This window comes from Octopus bimaculoides, chromosome 24 (genome assembly GCF_046866305.1).
Source record: "Octopus bimaculoides isolate indiv1 chromosome 24, ASM4686630v1, whole genome shotgun sequence".
NCBI classification, from domain to species: domain Eukaryota; kingdom Metazoa; phylum Mollusca; class Cephalopoda; order Octopoda; family Octopodidae; genus Octopus; species Octopus bimaculoides.
The window spans coordinates 18,045,374-18,067,264 of NC_142951.1; the positions used below are offsets into that span (position 1 = coordinate 18,045,374).

Genomic DNA, 21,891 nt, shown 5'->3' on the forward strand with positions numbered 1-21,891 from the left:
TACATTCTGTGACATCCTGTACCCATATATGCATATATGTATACATATATATGTATGTATGTACATATATGCACATGTATATATGTTATTTATATAATTATATATATATGTATGGTGGTAGCAGGGAACTGTATCAGACTGCCAGAAGGGAAGCTAGGCGACAGGTTTATTCAGCCAGAGGGGAAGCAGATAGGAAAAAGTTTGCCAATGTTCAATGCCGTGAGGACCAAAGACTCGAGGTATTCCGTGTTGCAGGACAGTGTGTGAGAGAGAATTGTGATGTCGTGGGGGAGAAATGTGTTCGCATGGATGATGGTACACTTGCACTAAATGAGGCTGCAAAGAAAGTGGTTTGGAGACGCCACTACGAAAGATTGCTCAATGAAGAGAATAAATGGGAGAAAGAGAGTCTGCCGAATGTCAACCCAACAGAGGGACCAGCTATCCGAGTTGATAGTACCAGGGTAGATAAAGCAATTAAGAGTATGAAGACAGGGAAAGCCCCCGGCCCATCTGGAATCACTGCAGAGATGCTCAAAATATCTGGCAGTGTCGGCTATAGCCTAGTCACCCATATTGTTAACCAGGTGATACACGAAGGAGTTATACCCAATGACTGGTGTAGCAGCACCATAGTCAACTGCTACAAAGGTAAAGGTGATGCCTTAGATACAAATAATTACAGAGGTATCAAGCTTTTAGATCAGGTAAAGAAAGTCATGGAGCTTAGGGAGCGAGTCAGTTTAGATGAGATGCAGTTTGGGTTCGTGCCTGGGAAAAGCACCACTGATGCTATATTTCTGGTAAGACATCTTCAGGAGAAATACCTAGCCAAAGATAAACCTCTGTACCTGGCTTTCGTTGATATGGAGAAAGCCTTTGACAGGGTCCCCCGATCTCTCATCTGGTGGTCAATGAGGAAACTAGGGATAGAAGAATGGTTAGTGAGAGCTGTGCGAGCCATGTACAGAGACGCTGTCAGTAAGGTGAGGGTTGGCAATGAGTACAGTGAAGAATTCCGGGTGGAGGTAGGGGTCCACCAAGGTTCTGTCATCAGCCCCCTCCTATTTATCATAGTCCTCCAGGCTATAACAGAGGAATTCAAGATAGGGTGCCTCTGGGAGCTCCTCTATGCTGATGACCTTGCACTAATTGCTGAGTCACTATCGGAACTAGAGGAGAAGTTTCAGGTGTGGAAGCAAGGACTAGAATCGAAGGGCCTTAGAGTCAACCTAGCTAAAACCAAAGTCCTAATAAGTAGGAAGGCAGACAAAATACAAACCCCTTCAGGTAGATGGCCCTGCTCGATCTGTAGAAAAGGAGTGGGTAGTAACTCTATAAGATGCACTCAGTGCAAGCTATGGACACATAAGAGGTGCAGCAATATCAAAGGAAGGTTAACTAGGAAGTTACTTTTCGTTTGTAGCAGATGTTCAGGAGCTATAAACACTGTGAATGTGCAGAAAACAACTGCCACATTCCAGGGAGAAAAACTAGAAGTGGTTGATAGCTTCCGCTATCTTGGTGACCAAATTAGCAGTGGGGGTGGGTGCGCTGAAAGCGTAGCTGCTAGAATAAGAATAGCCTGGGCAAAGTTCAGAGAGCTCTTACCTCTGCTGGCGAGAAAGGGTCTCTCTCTCAGAGTAAAAAGCAGATTGTATGACGCATGTGTATGAACAGTCATCCTTCATGGCAGTGAAACATGGGCCGTGATTGCTGAGGACATGCGTAGGCTCGCTGGTATGGTCATGTAGCGAGAATGGATGAGGATAGCTGTGTGAAAAAGTGCCACACCTTAGCAGTTGAGGGAATCTAGGCCCAGGAAGACCTGGGATGAGGTGGTGAGACACGACCTTCGAACATTGGGCCTCACCGAGGCGATGACTTCTGACCAAGACCTTTGGAAATATGCTGTGCGTGAGAAGACCCAGCAAGCCAAGTGAGACCTAAATCTATGGCCTCAGCCAGTTCACTTATGCGTACCTTCCTTCATTGGACACTAAACTTTACTTTCGAAGACCTGTTGAGGCAAGTGAAATCGAAATCGAGTTAAGTTGGACACTAAACTCCACTTGTGAAGACATGTTGAGTCAAGTGAAATCGAAATAGAGTTAAATTGGACACTAAACTCCACTTGCGAAGACCTGTTGAGGCAAGTGAAATCGAAATCGAGTTAAATTGGACACTAAACTCCACTTGCGAAGACCTGTTGAGGCAAGTGAAATCAAAATCTAGTTAAATTCGACCACTGGCACCCATGCCAACGCCGTCTCCTTCATTGCACACAAAACTCAGCCTGAGAAGACTTATTGGGGCAAGCGAAATCGAAATCGTGATGGCACCTGTGCCCAGCGTCGCCTTTCTGGCACTTGTTCCCACACATGTGTAAGGACCTTCGAGTGAGATCGTTGCCAGTGCCCCTGGACTGGCTCTTGTGCGGGTGGCACATAAAATACACCATTTTGAGCGTGGCCGTTGCCAGTACCGCCTGACTGGCCTTCATAGAGATCGTTGCCGGTGCCCTTGGATTGGCTCTTGTGCGGGTGGCACATAAAATACACCATTTTGAGCATGGCCGTTGCCAGTACCGCTTGACTGGCCTTTGTGCCGGTGGCACGTAAAAGCACCCACTACACTCTCTGAGTTGTTGGTGTTAGGAAGGGCATTCAGCTGTAGAAACTCTGCCAATTGGAAATATGCTGTGTGTGAGAAGACCTGGCAAGCCAAGTGAGACCTAAATCTAAAGCCTCTGCCAGGGATGTAGCCAGCCCACTTACGCGTAACATTCCTTCTTTGGACACTAAACTCCACTTGCGAAGACCTGTTGGGGCAAGCGAAATCGAAATCGAGTTAAATTGGACACTAAACTACACTTGCGAAGACCTCTTGAGGCAAGTGAAATCGAAATTGAGGTAAATTGGACACTAAACGTCCACTTGCGAAGACCTGTTGAGGCAAGTGAAATCGAAATCGTGTTAAATTGGACACTAAACTTCCACTTGCGAAGACCTCTTGAGGCAAGTGAAATCGAAATTGAGGTAAATTGGACACTAAACTTCCACTTGCGAAGACCTGTTGAGGCAAGTGAAATCGAAATCGAGTTAAATTGGACACTAAACTTCCACTTGCGAAGACCTGTTGAGGCAAGTGAAATTGAAATCGAGTGAAATTTGACGACTGGCACCCATGCCAATGTCGTCTCCCTCATTGGACACGAAACTCAGCTTGCGAAGACTTATTGGGGCAAGCGAAATCGAAATCGTGATGGCACCTGTGCCCAGCGTCGCCTTTCTGGCACTTGTGCCCGCAGCATATGTAAAGACCTTCGAGTGAAATTGTTGCCAGTGCCCCTGGACTGGCTCTTGTGCGGGTGGCACATAAAATACACCATTTTGAGCGTGGCTGTTGCCAGTTCCGCCTGACTGGCCTTCGTAGAGATCGTTGCCTGTGCCCCTGGATTGGCTCTTGTGCGGGTGGCACATAAAATACACCATTTTGAGCGTGGCCGTTGCCAGTACCGCCTGACTGGCTTTCGGGCCAGTGACTGGCCTTCGTAGGATTTTCGAGCGAGATCGTTGCCAGTACCCCTGGACTGGCTCTTGTGCGGGTGGCACATAAGATATACCATTTTGAGCGTGGCCGTTGCCAGTACCGCCTGACTGGCCGTCGTAGGATTTTCAAGTGAGATCGTTGCCAGTGACCCTGGACTGGCTCTTGTGCGGGTGGCACATAAAATACACCATTTTGAGCGTGGCCGTTGCCAGTACCGCCTGACAGGCCCTCATAGGATTTTCGAGCGAGATTGTTGCCAGTGCCCCTGGACTGGCTCTTGGGCGGGTGTTACATAAAATACACCATTTTGAGCGTGACCGTTGCCACTATCGCCTGACTGGCCTTTGTGCGGGTGACACGTAAAAGCACCCACTACACTCTCTGAGTGGTTGGCGTTAGGAAGGGCATCCAGCTGTAGAAACTCTGCCAAATGAGATTGGAGCCTGGTATAGCCCTCTGGTTTCACCAGTCCTTAGTCAAATCGTCCAACCCATGCTAGCATGGAAAGCAGACGTTAAACGATGATGATAATGATGATAGATATGTATATATATATATATATATATATATATATAAAAAAATAAGCAACACGGATTTCAAAGGTGATTGTAGTACGCACGTTTCATGCTACTTCAATTTATTTAAGTAATGCGAGCATTACCTTAAATGCAATATGAAGAGCAATCTTCAGCTGCACGAAAATGCAGAAAAAGTACTGTAGAAAAGACATATTATAAATGTGGCAACATTTCAAATCCAAGTGGGAGAGAGAATACATAAAAATCCAAATGTGAGGAAGAATACATAAGTCCATCTTGACATAGCCGAGTCTATCAGGCTAGTAATTGATTCTAGACAGAAGTTTTAACTGTCTCAGATTTTATTGTTTCTTATCTAGTGGTGATAGCAAAGGGACAATTACTTCTAAAGAGAGGGAAGGTGTAAGCAGTATGCATGGACAAGGCTATAAAATGTATTAGAATCTAAAGGTTTCACTGGTCATAGTAGTATCAGGTCATTTTACTACTATCAAACGACGATGATGATGATGATGAAAGTGTTGAGGAATTAATGTTGAGGAATTACAGCCCTAGGTATATGGGTCAAATAGGTTTTTTACTTTTAGTCTGAATAGAGTAACAGTATAGTGGTACAGACAACAACAATACTCTAACTGATGTTTTCACAATAAGAGGTATGTTAATAAAATAAATAAAATGAGATGTAATTATTTTATACAAAAATCATGAAATAATGTCAGTATTGAATTCAGGGGCTATAGATAGGGTGTAAAGTTTAAGGATATTAAGTATATTGGGTTCATGAAAACTATTTTGAATTATCTTAAAAAAAATTATTAGCTGAAGATAAGATAATGATACTATTTAGGAGACACATAGGTAAGCTTTATTTATATAATGTGAATAAAAAATAAAAATTATTATCGGATTTATATTAGTTTATATTAATATGCTTACTAAGGTTTAAGAGACTGAAAAAAGAAAGGATGTTAGGAAATAACAAGGATAATCAATACAGGAATCTGATGATTGATTTAAGTAGATTAGATGTTAAGGTGAGAGATCAGGAATATATGTTATAAAGGGTCAATTACCAATATAAATATGTGCTAATTGATAGTCCTAGATGACCATAATAGAAGTAAAGTACTATATTTTGATAACTTTAGTTACTTAAATAAAAGCCCTATTTTTTAAAAAATTTAAAAGTGCGAGTAGAGCAATGCACACATGATACCCTAAGGTCTAATCTATTATTGATTAGATTAGAGCGTTAAGCCTACGATCGTGAGGTTGTCAGTTCGAATCTCGGACCGGGCTGTGTGTTGTGTTCTTGAGCAAGACACTTTATTTCACATTGCTCCAGTTCATTCAGCTGTACAAATGAGTTGCGACGTCACAGGTGCTAAGCTGTATCGGCCTTTGCCTTTCTCTTGGATAACACTGGTGGGACATGGGAGGCCGGTATGCATGGGCAACTGCTGGTCTTCCATAAACAATCTTGCCCGGACTTGTGTCTGGGAGGGTAACTTTCTAGGTGCAATCCCATGTATATATGTATATGTAAATATATATATGCATGTGTGTGTGTATATATATATATATATATATATGGAATAATAATGATATAAGTGACAAGAAAAGAATGAGACCTTGATATTAGGTAAATAGGAGATATTTATATGTGTATAGTTTATGATAATCAGTAAGTTGTCATAATAGTACTCAGAGTTTCAAATGCTGGAGCTAAGAGCTACAATGAATTGTCATCGGCTATTAATAGCAATAGACACTATAAAAACCATTGAATATATAATGGAATTGAAGGTTTAGATACCTGTGGAGTATCTTCTTCTCCCATTATAATTGTTGTGTAGTTTCAAGGAACTGGAATGGGTCGCCGATTTGTGACGTCCGTGTGAAGCGAGGTGATGAGAATGGCTCCTTAGTACATCACACGGTCAATACAATAAATATAAATAGAACAATGCATATATGTGCCAGAGGGAAATAAGAGACACAACCAGGTAGAATGTTTAAGAGAAGATTTATTGATATGCTAACATGTGTGATTGTGTGTGTGACATATATCCGGAATAATAGACAGTCCATCATAAGAATAAGATGTATGCGTGTGTATGTAGGCATAGATTTATGCATGTTAAGAACATACAAGGATGGTGATGAAGAAGAGACAGTGAAAGAGTCTATAGCCATCAAAGTGAGGAGTAAGTTCATAGACACAAGAATGATAAATACCAGTTCGTAATCAATTGTACACAATAGTTGCAATACTGTATCAAAAAGTTGCGGCGATGATGCAGAGCTGGTTGCAGTATATGTCGAACGTGAAGTTGTGGTTGTGAAGCTGCTGCCTGGGTCACTTGGTGCAGGAGTTCTCGGAGGTTGTATATTCACTGTTGATCCATGGTAAAGTAGTTCATGAACAGTGCAGTGTTGTAACTCGGGTGAGTTGCTTGTTGAGTTGTGTACGTAGAGAGATGTTGACATTAGGAGGTGGTGACGGAGATGGAGGTCACTGAATGCTGTTGGACGAAGTTGATGAATCTCCATGTGGCTGCTGTTGTGTTGTCGCTGGAACTGGCAGTGCCTTGTGTGGTCAGTGGCCAGACCTTAAAAGGTCTGGAACCGAATGACATTGAGACGAGGAAAAGTTAGGTTTTTAATAAGGAGTTGTAGGCTCAGCTGAGGTAGAAAAACATGCTGTCACAAGTGACTTTATTTGAAGGCTGCGATTGGTTGGGTTGCATATTGGTGCACAATAGAGCAAGAGACAAATTGCGACAATACCAACCAATCAGAGTAGTGGACACAACAGGGTCCAAAATGTGGCCAAAAGCTAGCTGTTATCTACTACGTTTGTATGTATGTATATATAATAGAGAGGAGAGGAATTTCACTCAAGTGTGCACTACAAATATAAGGGAAGTTACTCTAATAGGTAGGAAAAAATATAGAAGATAAAAAATACATGCAACCATATTCTCATAATACATAGACATAAAACCTCCTGCGTTCATAACATCTGCATACGTATACACTCACACAAACATGTATATGTACATGCCCATACAGACACAAACAAATGTGCAAGTATGTAGTCATACACACACAGACCCTGACACACATCTGTATGTATATATATATATATATATATATTACAAATTAAAAGGGTAAAGGATTATCAATTTATTAATTAATAAATCAATTAACAATTAATAATTTTTACCAAGCCTATCGGTATGAAAGCACCATTATTGGTGGAGAACTTATTTAAAAGCTCATATATATTTATAAACATAATTAAGGGATCAGCAAATATTTGCTGATCCCTTAATTATGTGTGTGTATATATATATATATATATATATATATATATATATATATATATATATATATATATGTACATATGCATGCAACTTCATCCTCATGTATACAGAGGTGTATGCCTCTGCATACATATATGTTCAGATATCCATACATTTAAATATACATATATATATATATATATATAATTCCAAAAGAGTTAGAGGTTGTTAATCCAACCGACTAAGGGATAATATCTCTCCAATATACTGCTGGTAGAAAACACAATTATTAATACACAAGTGATTTTTTTTTATTTGCATGGTAATTACACTACTGGATAAAATAAATGGGCGAGGGTAAAAAGTTGTTTTACCCTTAATTTATACAGCAATAAGAAAATGGAGGGAATCAAGTGGTGGTATTCATCAACTTTTAGACATTATATTATGTCTATTTATTCATTAAAAAAAAAAACCATTATAACAATTTACCTGTATAGCATAATATTCTTTACATATACAATATATAAAAATACCAAAAATACCAGTAATTATTAAAATATATAACATAGATCACAAAAGATAGGATAATATCTTACAGCTGTTTCAGTCAAAGGGCCAAGTACCCCAATCTACTTATATCCCTTCAGTGAACTGAAGTATCTGGTAGATAAGATTTAGGTACTTGGGGTGTGTCTCTGGGCTTCATCAGAGAGTTTAGAAAGTTCATAAGGTTTAAGTTATAAATACAAATACATACACATATACACACTTATTAATTGATACTAAAAGAAATAAATTTCCGGGTATTAATCAAGAGACTTTATTATTTTCCGTTATTTTTTATTTATCGAGTAGCTTAAATCTTATGGGAAGTGGGGAGGGGGTTACAGTCAGTCCCATAATATAATTGGTCATCTATTGTTTTGAAAGGCCATGACTTTGTTATGGTTGGTTAATAGATAACCGATAAGATAAACTACAAATCAGGCAAAACTATGTGAAAAAATGTATCTAAGTAAAGTAAAAACAAAATGTGGATGAATTTATACACACACACACACACACACACACACACACACACACACACACACACACACACAGACACAAACATAACACACACATACATAACACACACATACATACATATATACATACATACACATACATACGTGTATATATATATATATATATATATATATATACATATTAGAATTTTAGGCTACAGCATTATTACTAAGTAGGTATTGTTCTAATATAATGCCTATGAAAGATAAGTTATTACAAATTTATTAAAAGAAAGTATATAATATTACATGTATCTGTTTTATTAGGGGAATCATTTATATATTTACTAAATTATACGGGTGATATATGGTTAAAACTATATGTTGGAAGTTATTCGGACCAAATTCAAATAAGGGACAAAATAGCAAAAGTGACTATAAGTTATTTCACTAATTTGTTGTCTATCACTAAAGTTATAATACTTTAAATGTATTCTCCGATAGAATGCATAAATTGTAATTCTCCATGCAACAGTGTTTAGTTAGTAAATTAATGAACCAACTTAATATATATCTTTTTTTATATATTCTCTTTTAATTAACCAACTCAATATATATCCTTATATATTCTCTTTTATATATATACCTACATTTTACTAAATTGTTGCTATTTATTGCTAAAATTGTGTTTAAATTCTATTTTTATCTGCCAAAATGCCTCAAATGCAAGCCTCCATGTAATAGTGCTAAGTCACTTAATTAATATAACCATCATTTACTCAGTCCTTTAAATATTTATCCGTCTGTTTATTCATTTAATTGCTTTCAGTGTTATATTTAAAAGGTGTGGTGTTAGAAATAGAATGAAGAGAGGCAAGTCTAGGTTGTTGAGGTCTAAATTTTAAAAAATATATGATATATTCAAAAATTTAGGTCCATTATTTAATCAATCAGTCAATTTATTGGTTTTGTAATGGGGTTGCATGTCACTGTCTACATCCATATATATGCACATACAATACATACATACATACATACATGCATACATATATATACAACCACATACACACACACACACACATATACATACATATACATACATACATACATACACATGTATATACCCACACACACATATAGGTACCAGCAGAAAACAAACATATACATATCTACCTAAACCTACATATATGTGCGTGCATACACAAATATACACATACACAAGTATGTATATGTGTGTGTATATATATATATATATATATATATATATATATATACATTGCAACCTAAACCTACATATATGCATACATACATAAATATATATATACATATATACACACACACACACACACACACACACACACAAATGTGTGCATAAATATACACATATACACACATATACACACATATATACATATATATATAAATACAAAAGTAGCAACAATAGTAATATATACTCACAGATACATACATGTATATAATTATTGCTAATTTAATGTATACCTTCTTTTATATATCTATCTATATATCTGCATAATTATCATATATTATATAATACAATATAGTATAGTAACAATAATAACTGTAATAATATTTATTATTATTATGTCAGTCGGGGTGTTTTAATACTAGGTTCTAGTGGTATTTGGAAAAAGTATGTCCAATTTTATGGAGACAGGAAATGTTGTGTTTCTTAAAGCTGTTAATAAGCGGAATTTTTATCCGTCTGTTTATTCATTTAATTGCTTTCATAGGGATTACCTAAGGGGTATTGTGGAAATGTACTGTATGGTCATTTTGGCATTTGGATTTGTGGTAGAATTTGAATGTGTGGAAAAAGCGGTGATTACATGTGTTTAGTGCCTCATTATGTTTATTTAGCAGAGCTGGAGAGTTGTGCTTTAATATGTGAAGTGCCTCCTTTAGGCAAAACTTGCAGATTGAGCGTTGACCTCGGTAGGGAAGCCCTGAATCCACTATGGAGTATGATAGAGTATAGGGTATATTTGTATTTTTGAGATGATGTATGTGGTTGGCAAGTGTTGTATATTTACTATGTTTATCGTATCTAAAAGAATGGAGGTGAATAGCATATCGCTGCTTAAAATTTTAGGTTGATCCTATGTATATGGCTGTGGAGTTGTGTAATAGATTAAGAAAGTGCATTTGTAAATTACATTATATCCTCTGCAATGGGTTTGTAATGGGAAGGTGGTTCCAGGACAACAATTACAATTAGGTGAGTTTTGGGGTCTGTGCTCAGTAATAGAGGAGGAAGTATCGTCAGAGGAGAGGTTATAGAAGTGGGTAGAAGATTCTATATTATTAGTATTATTAACGTTATCATTACCAACTTTGCTATTATTACTATTGTTGCTATTAATTGCACTATTTGTAAGAGTAGTAGAGATTGTGGCGGTGTTCCGAGCAGTGTCAGTAGGATGGGTTGGGTTGTGGTTGTGGTCTAATGTAAGGGTATCTGTGCTGGAGCTGTGCGTGTGTTGAGTGTTCATATGACTGGAGTTGTAGTTATGTGAGTTTTGATAGTAAAGAGATAGCTTTTGCTTATTAGAGGCTGCTATAATTGATTCGAAGTTGATTCGAAGTAGAATAAGATAGTTTCAGGGTGGATCGATTAATGATAGAATGATATTTATGTTGTCGAGGAAAGTTAGAGTCTAGTATTTTAAAGAAGGATTTAGCTAAGTTCTTAATGTTAAGTGTGAATGGGGGTGTGTACCACAGAATAGAGTGTCCGCCACTTTTTTTAGGGGGTCTAGGAGTCGTGTTATCTAAGTTTTTAGGTAAAGGAATGCTATCTATATTTTTGGGGAAGGTATGTGGGTGGCAAGGCCTGCTATTGTTAGCAATTTTAGTTGTTTTCTTTGACCTAGTATTAAATGAATGTGTGTGGGGTCTAGGTTGTCTAGGTACAAGACCTAGGGTTCCATCGACGAGTGTGTGTTGTTGATTGTGATTGTGATGGTTGGTGCTTGTTTGGGATGTGATTTGAGATATGTATTTTTTGAGCCTATGTATTCTATTTGTTGGGAAAATCTGCTAGCGGCGAGTGCTTGATTATAAAAAATCTGCTAGCGGCGAGTGCGTGATTATAAAAAATTTCTTCAGTGGAAGAGAGGTCAGATATGCGGGTTGAAATGCCCTTGACTATAGTCTATCCATAGCACTTACTCAGCATTACCCGAAACCTCTGGGTCTAATTGAGACCACTATCACTCATAACCTAAATGTATATTAGTTGATAGCTTCCGCTATCTAGGTGACCAAGTTAGTAGCGGGGGAGGGTGCATTGAAAGTAGAGCTGCTAGAATAAGAATAGCCTGGGCAAAGTTCAGAGAGCTCTTACCTCTGCTGGTGACAAAGGGCCTCTTGCTCAGAGTAGAGTAAAAGGCAGATTGTATGACACATGTGTACGAACAGCCATGATATATGGCAGTGAAACTTGGGCTGTGACTGCTGAGGACATGCGTAAGCTCGCAAGAAATGAAGCCAGTATACTCTGATGGATGTGTAATGTCAGTGTGCATACTCGACAGAGTGTAAGTACCTTGAGAGAAAAGTTTGACCTAAGAAGCATCAGTTGTGGTGTGCAAGAGAGACGATTGTGCTGGTATGGTCATGTGGCAAGAATGGATGAGGATAGCTGTGTGAAAAAGTACCACACCCTAGCGATTGAGGGAATCTGTGGAAGAGGTAGACCCAGGAAGACCTGGGATGAGGTGGTGAAGCATGACCTTCGAGCATTAGGCCTCACTGAGGCAATGACTAGTGACCGGGACCTTTGGAAATATGCTGTACGTGAGAAGACCCGGCAAGCCAAGTGAGTGCATAATCTGTGGCCTCTGCCAGAAGTGTAACCAGCTCACTTATTCGTATCTTTACTTCATTGGACACTAAACTCTACTTGCGAAGACCTGTTGAGGCAAGTGAATTGAAATCGAAATCAAACCAAATCGAAATCGAACCATAATACACTGACTGGCTCCCATGCTAATGACATGTAAAAAGCACCATCCAAACATGGCCGATGCTAGTACCTCCTGACTGGCCCCTGTGCTGGTGGCACTTAAAAAGCAATATATACGAATGTGATCAATGTGAGGCCCACCTGAATGGCTCCTGTGCCAGTGGCATGTAATAAGCATCCACTACACTCTCAGAGTGATTGGTGTTAGGAGGGGCAACTTGTTTTTCTAAAATGCACCATAAATGTTCAATAATATTGAGATCTGGAGACTGTGATGGCCAGATAAGATGTTCAGCTTCATTAGAATGTTCGTTGTGCTATTTAGTCACAACTTTAGCTATATGAATTGGTGCATCATCATCCTGAAAGATTGTGTTTCCCTCTGGAAACAGTTCCACAACCATAGGATGAATTTGATCAGATAAAATGTTTAAATAGTCTTGACTATTATTAATTCTGCCATGAAGGGAAACCATTGAGCCAGCAGATTTCCAAGATATATCTCCCCAGATGGAAGAAGGCAGTCTGGGTCAAAGCTTCTTTTGGCTGTCTCCACACGTATACTCAGCCACTGGTTGGAAATAAGGTAAAGAATGACTCGTCCGAGAAAATAACATTCTTCCACTGCTCTAGAGACCAATTCTGTAGGTTTTTACTTTACTCTAAACTCTTTGCAACGTTTGTTTTTGAAAGAAGTGGTTTTCCGGTTGCAGCCTTCCCATGAAATCTGGCTTTGTGCAGCTTCCGGTGAACAGTTTTTGTGGAAACTGGGTTCTTGAGGTGGTCATTAAACTCTGCAGTAATTTTGGGAGCTGTACTTTTGTGATCCTTTCTGACAATTCACATAAGATTCCGATGGTCTCTATCTGAAAGTTTTGGTTTTCTTCCAGAGTTTTGTTTCAAAGAGGAGGTTTTTTCCCTCTTTCTCACAGGCTGGCATTGCTCTTGAGACAGTACTTCTTGATACACCAAACATTTTGGCTGTTTTCATTACGCTAGCACCTGCCATATAAGCACCAACAATTTGACCTGTTTGAAAGTCCAGTAGAGCTGTCATTTTAATGAATTTTAATTACCTTTTTCTGATGATATCTGAAAAGAATCAGCAATTTTAGCAAAACATATTAAGCGACACTAATAATAAATTAAAAAACATAAAAATAAACTAGCTTTTGACGGTTTTATAGATATTTCAAAATTATGATGCTATGTTGCTAGGTGTTTCCATTATTTTGTCCAATCCCTGTATATATATATATATATATATGACAAGCTTCTTTCAGTTTCTATCTATCAAATCTACTCATAAGGCTTTGGTTAGCCGAGGCTATAGTTTTCAAATCAACTGCGCAAGCGCAGTCACATAGTTAGCAAATCTCCTCCTCCTCCACCGCCGCCACTGCCACCCCTCCTCCTCCTCCTCCTCCTCCTCCTCCTCCTCCTCCTCCTCCTCCTCCTCCTCCTCCTCCACCACTCCTCCCCTACTCCTCCTTCACCCTCTCCACATCATCATCACCATCTCACCAACCACATGGTTCCAGGTTCAGTCCCACTGCATGGCACCTTGGGCAAGTGTCTTCTGCTATGGCCTCGGGCCAACCAAAGCCTTGTGAGTGGATTTGGTAGATGGAAACTGAAAGAAGCCTGTTGTATATATATTTATATGTCTTGTGAGTGTTTGTGTGTCTATGTTTGTGCCCTCACCTTCACTTGACAACTGATGCTGGTGTGTTTACGTCCCTGTAACTTAGCAGTTCGGCAAGAGATGCCGATAGAATAAGTCCCAGGGTCGATTTGTTTGACTAAAGGCAGTGCTCCAGCATAGCCGCAGTCAAAAGACTGAAACAAGTAAAAGAATTGCATTGAATATTTTGTTTCATCAATTTGCATGCATTATTTTTCAGATCCATGAATACCAGTTATGCAGTGGTGAATCTGAGATAGTGTTGACTAACAACACATGGCATTGTCATCGGTTATGTGAACATCTTGATCATGCATTTCTCCATGGGTAAGTCATATTTTCATTTAAATCTAAATCACCTCTGTCATCGTTATCATCATCATTTGACATCAGTTTTCCAATGCTGGTATAAACTTGATGGTTTGACAAAATCTGACAAACTAAAGGACTGCATCAAGCTCCTATGTCTGGTGTTCTGCTGCTACCAATTATAGTCTGTGGGCTGATAGTTGAGTGCTTGAAATTTATCAACATTGAACTGCATTTATTTTCATCTGCCCATTTGTATATTGCATGTGGGTCATTTTGCAATTTTAGTATGTCATCAGGATCCTCGACCACCTGAGGTACTGTTGTATCATCAGAATAGCTGGTGGGAGTGGCTGACTGTACAACAGAGGGCATGTCCAAAAGAGCCACTATAAACAATAGCAGAAAATGTTTTTCTAGTGACACCAGCAATAAAAGTAATTTCAGAATGACAAACACTCCTACCATATTTGGAAGATGTCAATCTGTTGATAATTTAGTTAAGCCGTTGATGTTGTAGACACTTGTACATGCATGCAGGCATGTATGCACACAATTCAATATGTATATGTTATTTGAAATCATCATCATCATCATCGTTTAATGTCCATTGTCCATGCTGGCATGGGTTGGATGGTTTGACCAGGATTGGTAAGTTGAAAGGCTGCGCTAGACTCCAGTCTGATTTGGCATGGTTTCTATGACAGGATGCCCTTCCTAACATCAACCACCCCAAGAGTGTAATAGCTACTTTTACGTGCCACTGGCACGGGTGCCAGATGCATGACACCAGTATCTGCTACGACTACGATTTCACTTGACTTCATGGGTCTTCTCAAGCACAGCATATTGCCAAAGGTCTTGGTTATTTGTCATTGCCTCCATGAGGCTCAACACTCAAAAAGTGCCAGTTTCGTGCCACTGGCATCGGCCACATTACTTCTGTAAAGCTCAACACTTGACAGGTGCTTTTTATGTGCCACTGGCATGGGTGCCAGGTACACAACATTGGCATCAGACACAATGCCTCTACGAGGCCCAGCACTCGACAGGTGCTTTTTTACAATTTCACTTAGCTTGATGGGTCTTCTTGAGCATGGCATATTGCCAAAGGTCTTGATCACTAGTCATTGCCTCCTTGAGGACCAACATTCAAAGATCATGCTTCACCACCTTGTCCCATATCTTCTTGGGTCTACCTCTTCCACAGATTCCCTCCATGGTTAGAGATTGGTACTTCCTTACACAGCTGTCCTCTTCCATATGCATCACATGATCATACCAGTGCAGTCGTCTCTCTTGCACACTACATTTGATGCTTCTTATCCCCAACTTTTCTCTCAAGACACTTACAATCTGTCATACATGCACACTGGCATTGCACATCCAGCAAAGCATGCTTGCTTAATTTCTTTCAAGCCTACACATGTCCCCTGTGGCCACAGCCCATGTTTCACAGCTGTGTAGCACAGCTGTTCACACACAGGCATCATACAGACTGCTTTTTCTCTCTGAGGGAGAGGCCCTTTGTTGCCAACAGAGGTAGGCGCTCCCTGAACTTTGCCCAGACTATTCTTATTCTCACTGCTATGCTCTCAAAGCATCCATCTCCGCTACTGACTTGGTACCCTAGATAACAGAAGCTATCAACTACCTCTTGCTTACCCCACTGGCATTTGATGGAGTCTATTTTTTGTACATTTTTAGTGTTTATTGTACCTGTGCACCTTCCACACGCAAAACCTATTTTCCCAGTTAACCTCCCTCTAATATTGCTGCACCTCTTATGTGTCCATAGCTTGCACCAGATACATCTTATGGAGTTTTTGTCTACACCTTTCCTACAGATTGAGCAAGGCCATCTACCTGAGGTGATTTGTGATTTTCTGCTCTTTTACTTAGACTTTGGTTTTTGCTAGGGTAACTCCAAGGCCCTTCGATTCTAGACCTTGCTTCCACACCTGCAACTTCTTTGCTAGTTCTGGTAGTGATTCGGCTAAAAGAACAAGGTCACCAGGATAGAGCAGTTCTCAGGGGCAGCCCATTTTAAATTCCTCTGTTATTGCCTAGAGGACTATGATGAACAAGTGGGGCTGAGGATTTATCCCTGGGAACCCCTATTGTACCCTGAATTCATCACTATACTCATTGGCAACCTACACTTTACTGACAGGTTCCCTGTATATGGCTTGTACAGCTCTTACCAACCACTCATCTATCCCTAGTTTCCTCATTGACCACCAGATAAAGGATTGGAAACCCTGTCAAAGGCTTTCTCTATGTCAACAAAAGCCAAATACAGAGGTTTGTCTTTGGCTAGGTACCTCTGCAGCTGCCTTACCAGAAATATTGTATCAGTGGTGATTCTTCCTAGCACAAAACCAAACTGCATCTCATCTAGACTAACCCTGTCCCTAATCAGTTCGGCTATGACCTTTTCTGCAACTTTTATCACATGATCCAATAATTTGACACCTCTGTAATTATTTCTATCTAAGGCATTACCTTTACCTTTGTATCAGTTAACTACAGTGCTGCTACACCAGTGATGGGGTATGACTCCTTTGTGTACAACCTAATTAACTGCACAGGTGACTAGACCATAACCTACATCGCCAGATATTTTAAGCATTTCAGCAGTTGTCCTAGACAAGCCAGCGGCTTTTCTTGTCTTCATAACCTTCATGGCTTTGTCTACCATGCTACTGTCTGTTTGGATTACTGGTCCCTCTGTTGGATCTACACACGGCAGACTTTCCCTCTCCCATGAGTTCTCTACATTTAGTAGCCTTTCATAGTGGCACTTCCAAGCCTGCTTCTTTGCAGGGTTACTAACTGCCAGTGAACCATCATCCATGTGAACACATTTCTCTCCTACCACATCACGATTTTCTCTGACACACTGTCTTGCAATCCAAAATGCTTCAAGCCTCTGGTCCTCATGACGCAGAACATTGGCAAACTTTCTCTTCTCTGTTTCTCCCCTGGCTAAATACACCTGTCTTCTAGGATCCCTCCTAGCTACCTGATATAGTTCACTGCTACCACCACTCTTCCAGTCCTTCCAGGCCTGTTTCTTTGCTCTAATGGCCTTGTCTACAGCATTGCTCCACCACAACATCACCCTAGGTCTGGTTGGGACTTTGCACCAGCCTCAGATTTGGTCTGTGGCACTCAGCAAGCTGTCCCACAGGAATTCCCAGTTGCCCTCTATGTTACAAGTCTGTAATTCATCTTTCTTCTCATCAAATTTCTCAATTAGGATGTCCCTAAATCTCTGATCATATCTATATCTCTGATGTAAATCTTAAGTCTCTGATCCTTAAGCTTCCAGATCCTTCTTTTCTGCTTCTAGGTAGCCTTCTGGCATGAAGTCTAAAGTCACTGATGACTAGTCTATGCTGTGGGGTACATTCGTTACCAGGGAAGGTCTTTGCGTTTACGAGCAAACGTATATCTCTCTGTCTGGTGCGAATGAAATCAATCTGGCTAGCCTGGTCACCTGGTTGATAGGTAAGCAGGTGACTGGCTGGCTTCCTGGAGTTGGTGTTGGAGATCCTTAAGTTATTTGCATCACAGAATTCCAGTAGCCTTCTTCCCTCTTCGTTTTGGGAACCTATTACTTAACCCCATGTACTCCATGGAAGGTACCTGACTGTTGCCCAACATGTCCATTGAAATCACCAGTCACAAAGATGAGATGCTTGTCATTTGTCTTTGAGGTAGCCTGCAGAAGGATATCATAAAAGCGGTCCTTCTGCTCATTTGGTAGCCCTGCCTGGTGAGCATAAGCAGAGATAATTGTTGCTGTACTATTCCACAAGACTAGCCTGCAGTTAAGTACTCTATCACTCACTCTGACTACCTCTATGATTTTATCAACCCATTTCTCTGCACGAAGTATGCCCACACGTCCTACCCCATCACTGTTACCTTCCCGGAAGATTTTATACCTACACATCTTGCTTGAGGAACCTGGCAATCTGTTTGAAAAAGCGAATAAGAATGATTTTTCTGATAATCATTTTCTACTTTAATGATAAAATGTTTACAAATTGTTAGATGGTATGATTTATAAATATCTAATTAAAGTGGAAAATAATTGTCAAAGAAATAGGAATTTCTATTTCTATTTTTACTATATCTGTGTGTGTGTGTGTGTGTGTGTGTGTGTGTGTGTGTGTGTGTGTAACTAATAGTGAGGGATTATCAATCTAGGCAAAATACTTTGTAAGCTCTTTGCTGATGCATCAGGCTAACAATATTGTTTAGATTAGTGAAGAACTCCAAGTATTCTTATGGCAGGGTCCAAGGTTATGGTTCATCACAATTCTATATTGTAAATCCGTAATTGGGCTCCAGTCAAACTGGCTTTTACACATAGTGATATACAAGACAAGTTATAGTTAATGGTCATTACATATTTTTCCCTTACTAGAGCAAATTTGGCTTACAGCTGTTTCCAGTAGTCGTTATAGGTACATTACTGATCGGTTTACTCAGTCGGTCTATTGATCAATTGAGGAAAATTGAACAAATTAAATAAATTAATGTTACTTTCATCAGAGCCATTTCTGGTTATAACAAAGCAGATTACTGAAAGAATGGTGAGTGTGTGGAGTAGGGAGGAAAAGATGGAAAGATGCAAGTTGAATAGAGAAAAAGAGGAAGACAAGTTACAAAAGGGTAACCTGTAACCTGTCTTCCTCTTTTTTTCTGAAAGTCAAATTTGCTTTGATAAAGAAAAAATTGGTAATGACCATTATCTATAACTTATATATATATGTATGTATATTCAACAATACTTGAGATGTTATGATAATTATAATAACAGTATACATATATAGATATGCATGTATATTTGTATATGTGTTTGTATGAATAGATACACACACACATCAAGGTGACCAAATGAAAGAAACTAGCACTCAACACATTTTGTTGGAGTTGTAAGTATTTAATAAGAGACTGGTCTATTTCCACATTACTTAGCTTCATATGTACAAATACATGTCTACATCCTCAGATGTATGGAATCAAAATGAAGTAAATTTCAAAAGAATTTTGAAATGACTTCTAGATGAAATTAGCTAGTTCAGGTCATGTGGCTGTCTTGACCAGGCAGCAGGATCAGTTGATTCTGTACATGCTCCATGGAGTAGATAGGCAGCCTATTAGTGTCAGGTATTCAGCAGCCTATAAAAATAAAATACAAGAATTAAATTAAATATAATCAATTTGGGTTATTTTGTTTACCTTTTCTCCTAATTCTTTTCCTTACAAGGACTTCAATGCAAGTCTGATTTAAGCATTTAGTGTTCTGAGTGTTTTACAGCTATTGTGATCAGCTGCTGAATCTGTGAAAGAAGTTATAGCTTTGTTCATATGACATTTCTTTAGATTTATCTTCAGACAGCCTTTATAGCACTTCGATGATGCTCCAAAAAGCAGAACACTTTTCACTAACAATCTAAATTATTGCTCAGCAAATAAGTTGAGAACCACATCTCACTTATAAATTCATTTTTGTCATGATTTCTACAGTTGGATGCCCTTCCAATGTTAATCACTTAAAGAATACACCTTACACGTTTTATCAATGCACTAGCACTAGTGAGGTTAGCTCATCACTGGGAAAATTATAGAATGTCCTCTTGATTCAATACTGTCTCTGCTGTTCATTTAAGTAAATCTGACTGAAAGTACGAATAGAAGCGTAACTAAAAGAGAACCAGGGTGAAAGAGAGAGTGAGAGAGAGAGAGAATGTGTTATTTCTTTACTACTCACAAGGGGCTACACACAGAGGGGACAAACAAGGACAGACAAACGGATTAAGTCGATTATACCGACCCCAGTGCGTAACTGGTACTTATTTAATCGACCCTGAAAGGATGAAAGGCAAAGTCGACCTCGGCGGAATTTGAACTCAGAACGTAGCGGCAGACGAAATACCGCTAAGCATTTCGCCCGGCGTGCTAATGTTTCTGTCAGCTCACCGCCTTGAGAGAGAACGTGTGTGTGTTTGTGCACATTCTTTTTCCTTGTTTCAGTCATTAGGCAGAAGCTATGCTGGGGCACTGTCTTGAAGGGTTTAGTTGAATAAATCGACCTGGGTACTTAATTTTCTTTTAGTCTGGTTCTTATCCTATCATTCTCTTTTATTGAATTGCTAAGTTACAGCAATGTAATCAAATCAACACTGTTACAGAGTGTTGGTGGGGCTATTGATACAAACATAAAGACATACAAATATATACAATATATACATATTCATACCCATGCATGAACTTGTCACTCTGCTCTTGAAAAGAGACACCTAACTTACCTTAACAATTTCATTAGGACTTATCACAGGATGCACACCTATAACATCATGCACATATTTCTTATGAATATGGTTATTACATAAGTTATGGAAATCTTGACACAGCTGTTGAAATAAGACTTTATATACTCTTTCTGTTTTTTCTTTTATTTTGTAATCTGTATTTTGTTTTCCATGTAGATGTATGTTTCAAGCCTAACTGCCTTTATCTACCTTTCTACCTCCCAATATACATAGAGGTACTCAAAAGTAACTGGAAACATTCTCTGTGGGACAAGCCTGTTGTAGTTCTGGGTTATGTCACTAGAAGCCACTTGATGCAATCCTTAGGCATCAGTCTGCCAACTGGTTAAGTTGTACTGTCATGTGGTGCATCTTTGTTTTGCAGTGCTTCTTCCCTGTTCATCGATTTTTGCAAGGGCTGAGATGAAGGAACAACATGTTTCTATGAAATTCTGTTTTCTGCTGGGGAAACAGCAGCTGAAACAGTTGTCATACTTCAAACAGCTTACAAGGATACTACCATGAGAAAAACACATGTTTATGAGTGGTTTTCAAGCTTTAGGAATGGTCACTTGTTGCTTGAAGACCAACCTCATTCATGGCGACCATTGACCTGAGTGAATGAAAACAAGAAAATTCATGAACTGATCTTGGAGGAACATTACTGAACAATTGATGAACTTGTTGATATGACTGGTGTGTCCTGGAGTTCCTGCCAATGAATTCTGAGTAAGGAACTGTGAATGAAAATAGTTGCAGCAAAATTTGTGCCTCGCTTGCTTACAGAAGTTCAAAAGCAGTCATGGAAGTTGATTCAGATCTTTTTTCAAAGGTCATCACTGGTGACAAAAGCCGGTGCTACGGAATTTACAGATATGGAAGAGGTGAAGAGAAAAACTACGGAGGAACAAGAGTTCCAGCACGGCTTCCAACAGTGGAAAACGTATCTGGACCGATGCATTGCTTCAAATGGAGAATACTTTGAAGGCAATAAAAGTGTAAACATGTAAAACTAAGTGTATAAAATAATATTGCAAAATTCCGCTTTCTTTTTGTTACCCCCTTGTATGTATGCATGTATGTATGTATATATATGCACACACGACATATTTCCCACTGTTACATGTGTATGTATGTATATATGCATGCATGTATATGCATGTATATGCATGCAT

The 21,891-nt window shown here is 39.2% G+C and overlaps 1 protein-coding gene across 1 annotated transcript in view; it reads left to right on the forward strand.

The window, feature by feature from the left end:
• The window catches only part of LOC106872571 (pleckstrin homology domain-containing family M member 2), a 199,585-nt gene that overhangs the window by 67,359 nt on the left and 110,335 nt on the right, over positions 1–21,891 (forward strand). The window contains exon 2 of the mRNA XM_014919604.3: positions 14,299–14,405. Within this exon, the coding sequence (XP_014775090.1) occupies positions 14,299–14,405 (107 nt within the window). The remainder of the gene's footprint in view (positions 1–14,298; positions 14,406–21,891) is intronic.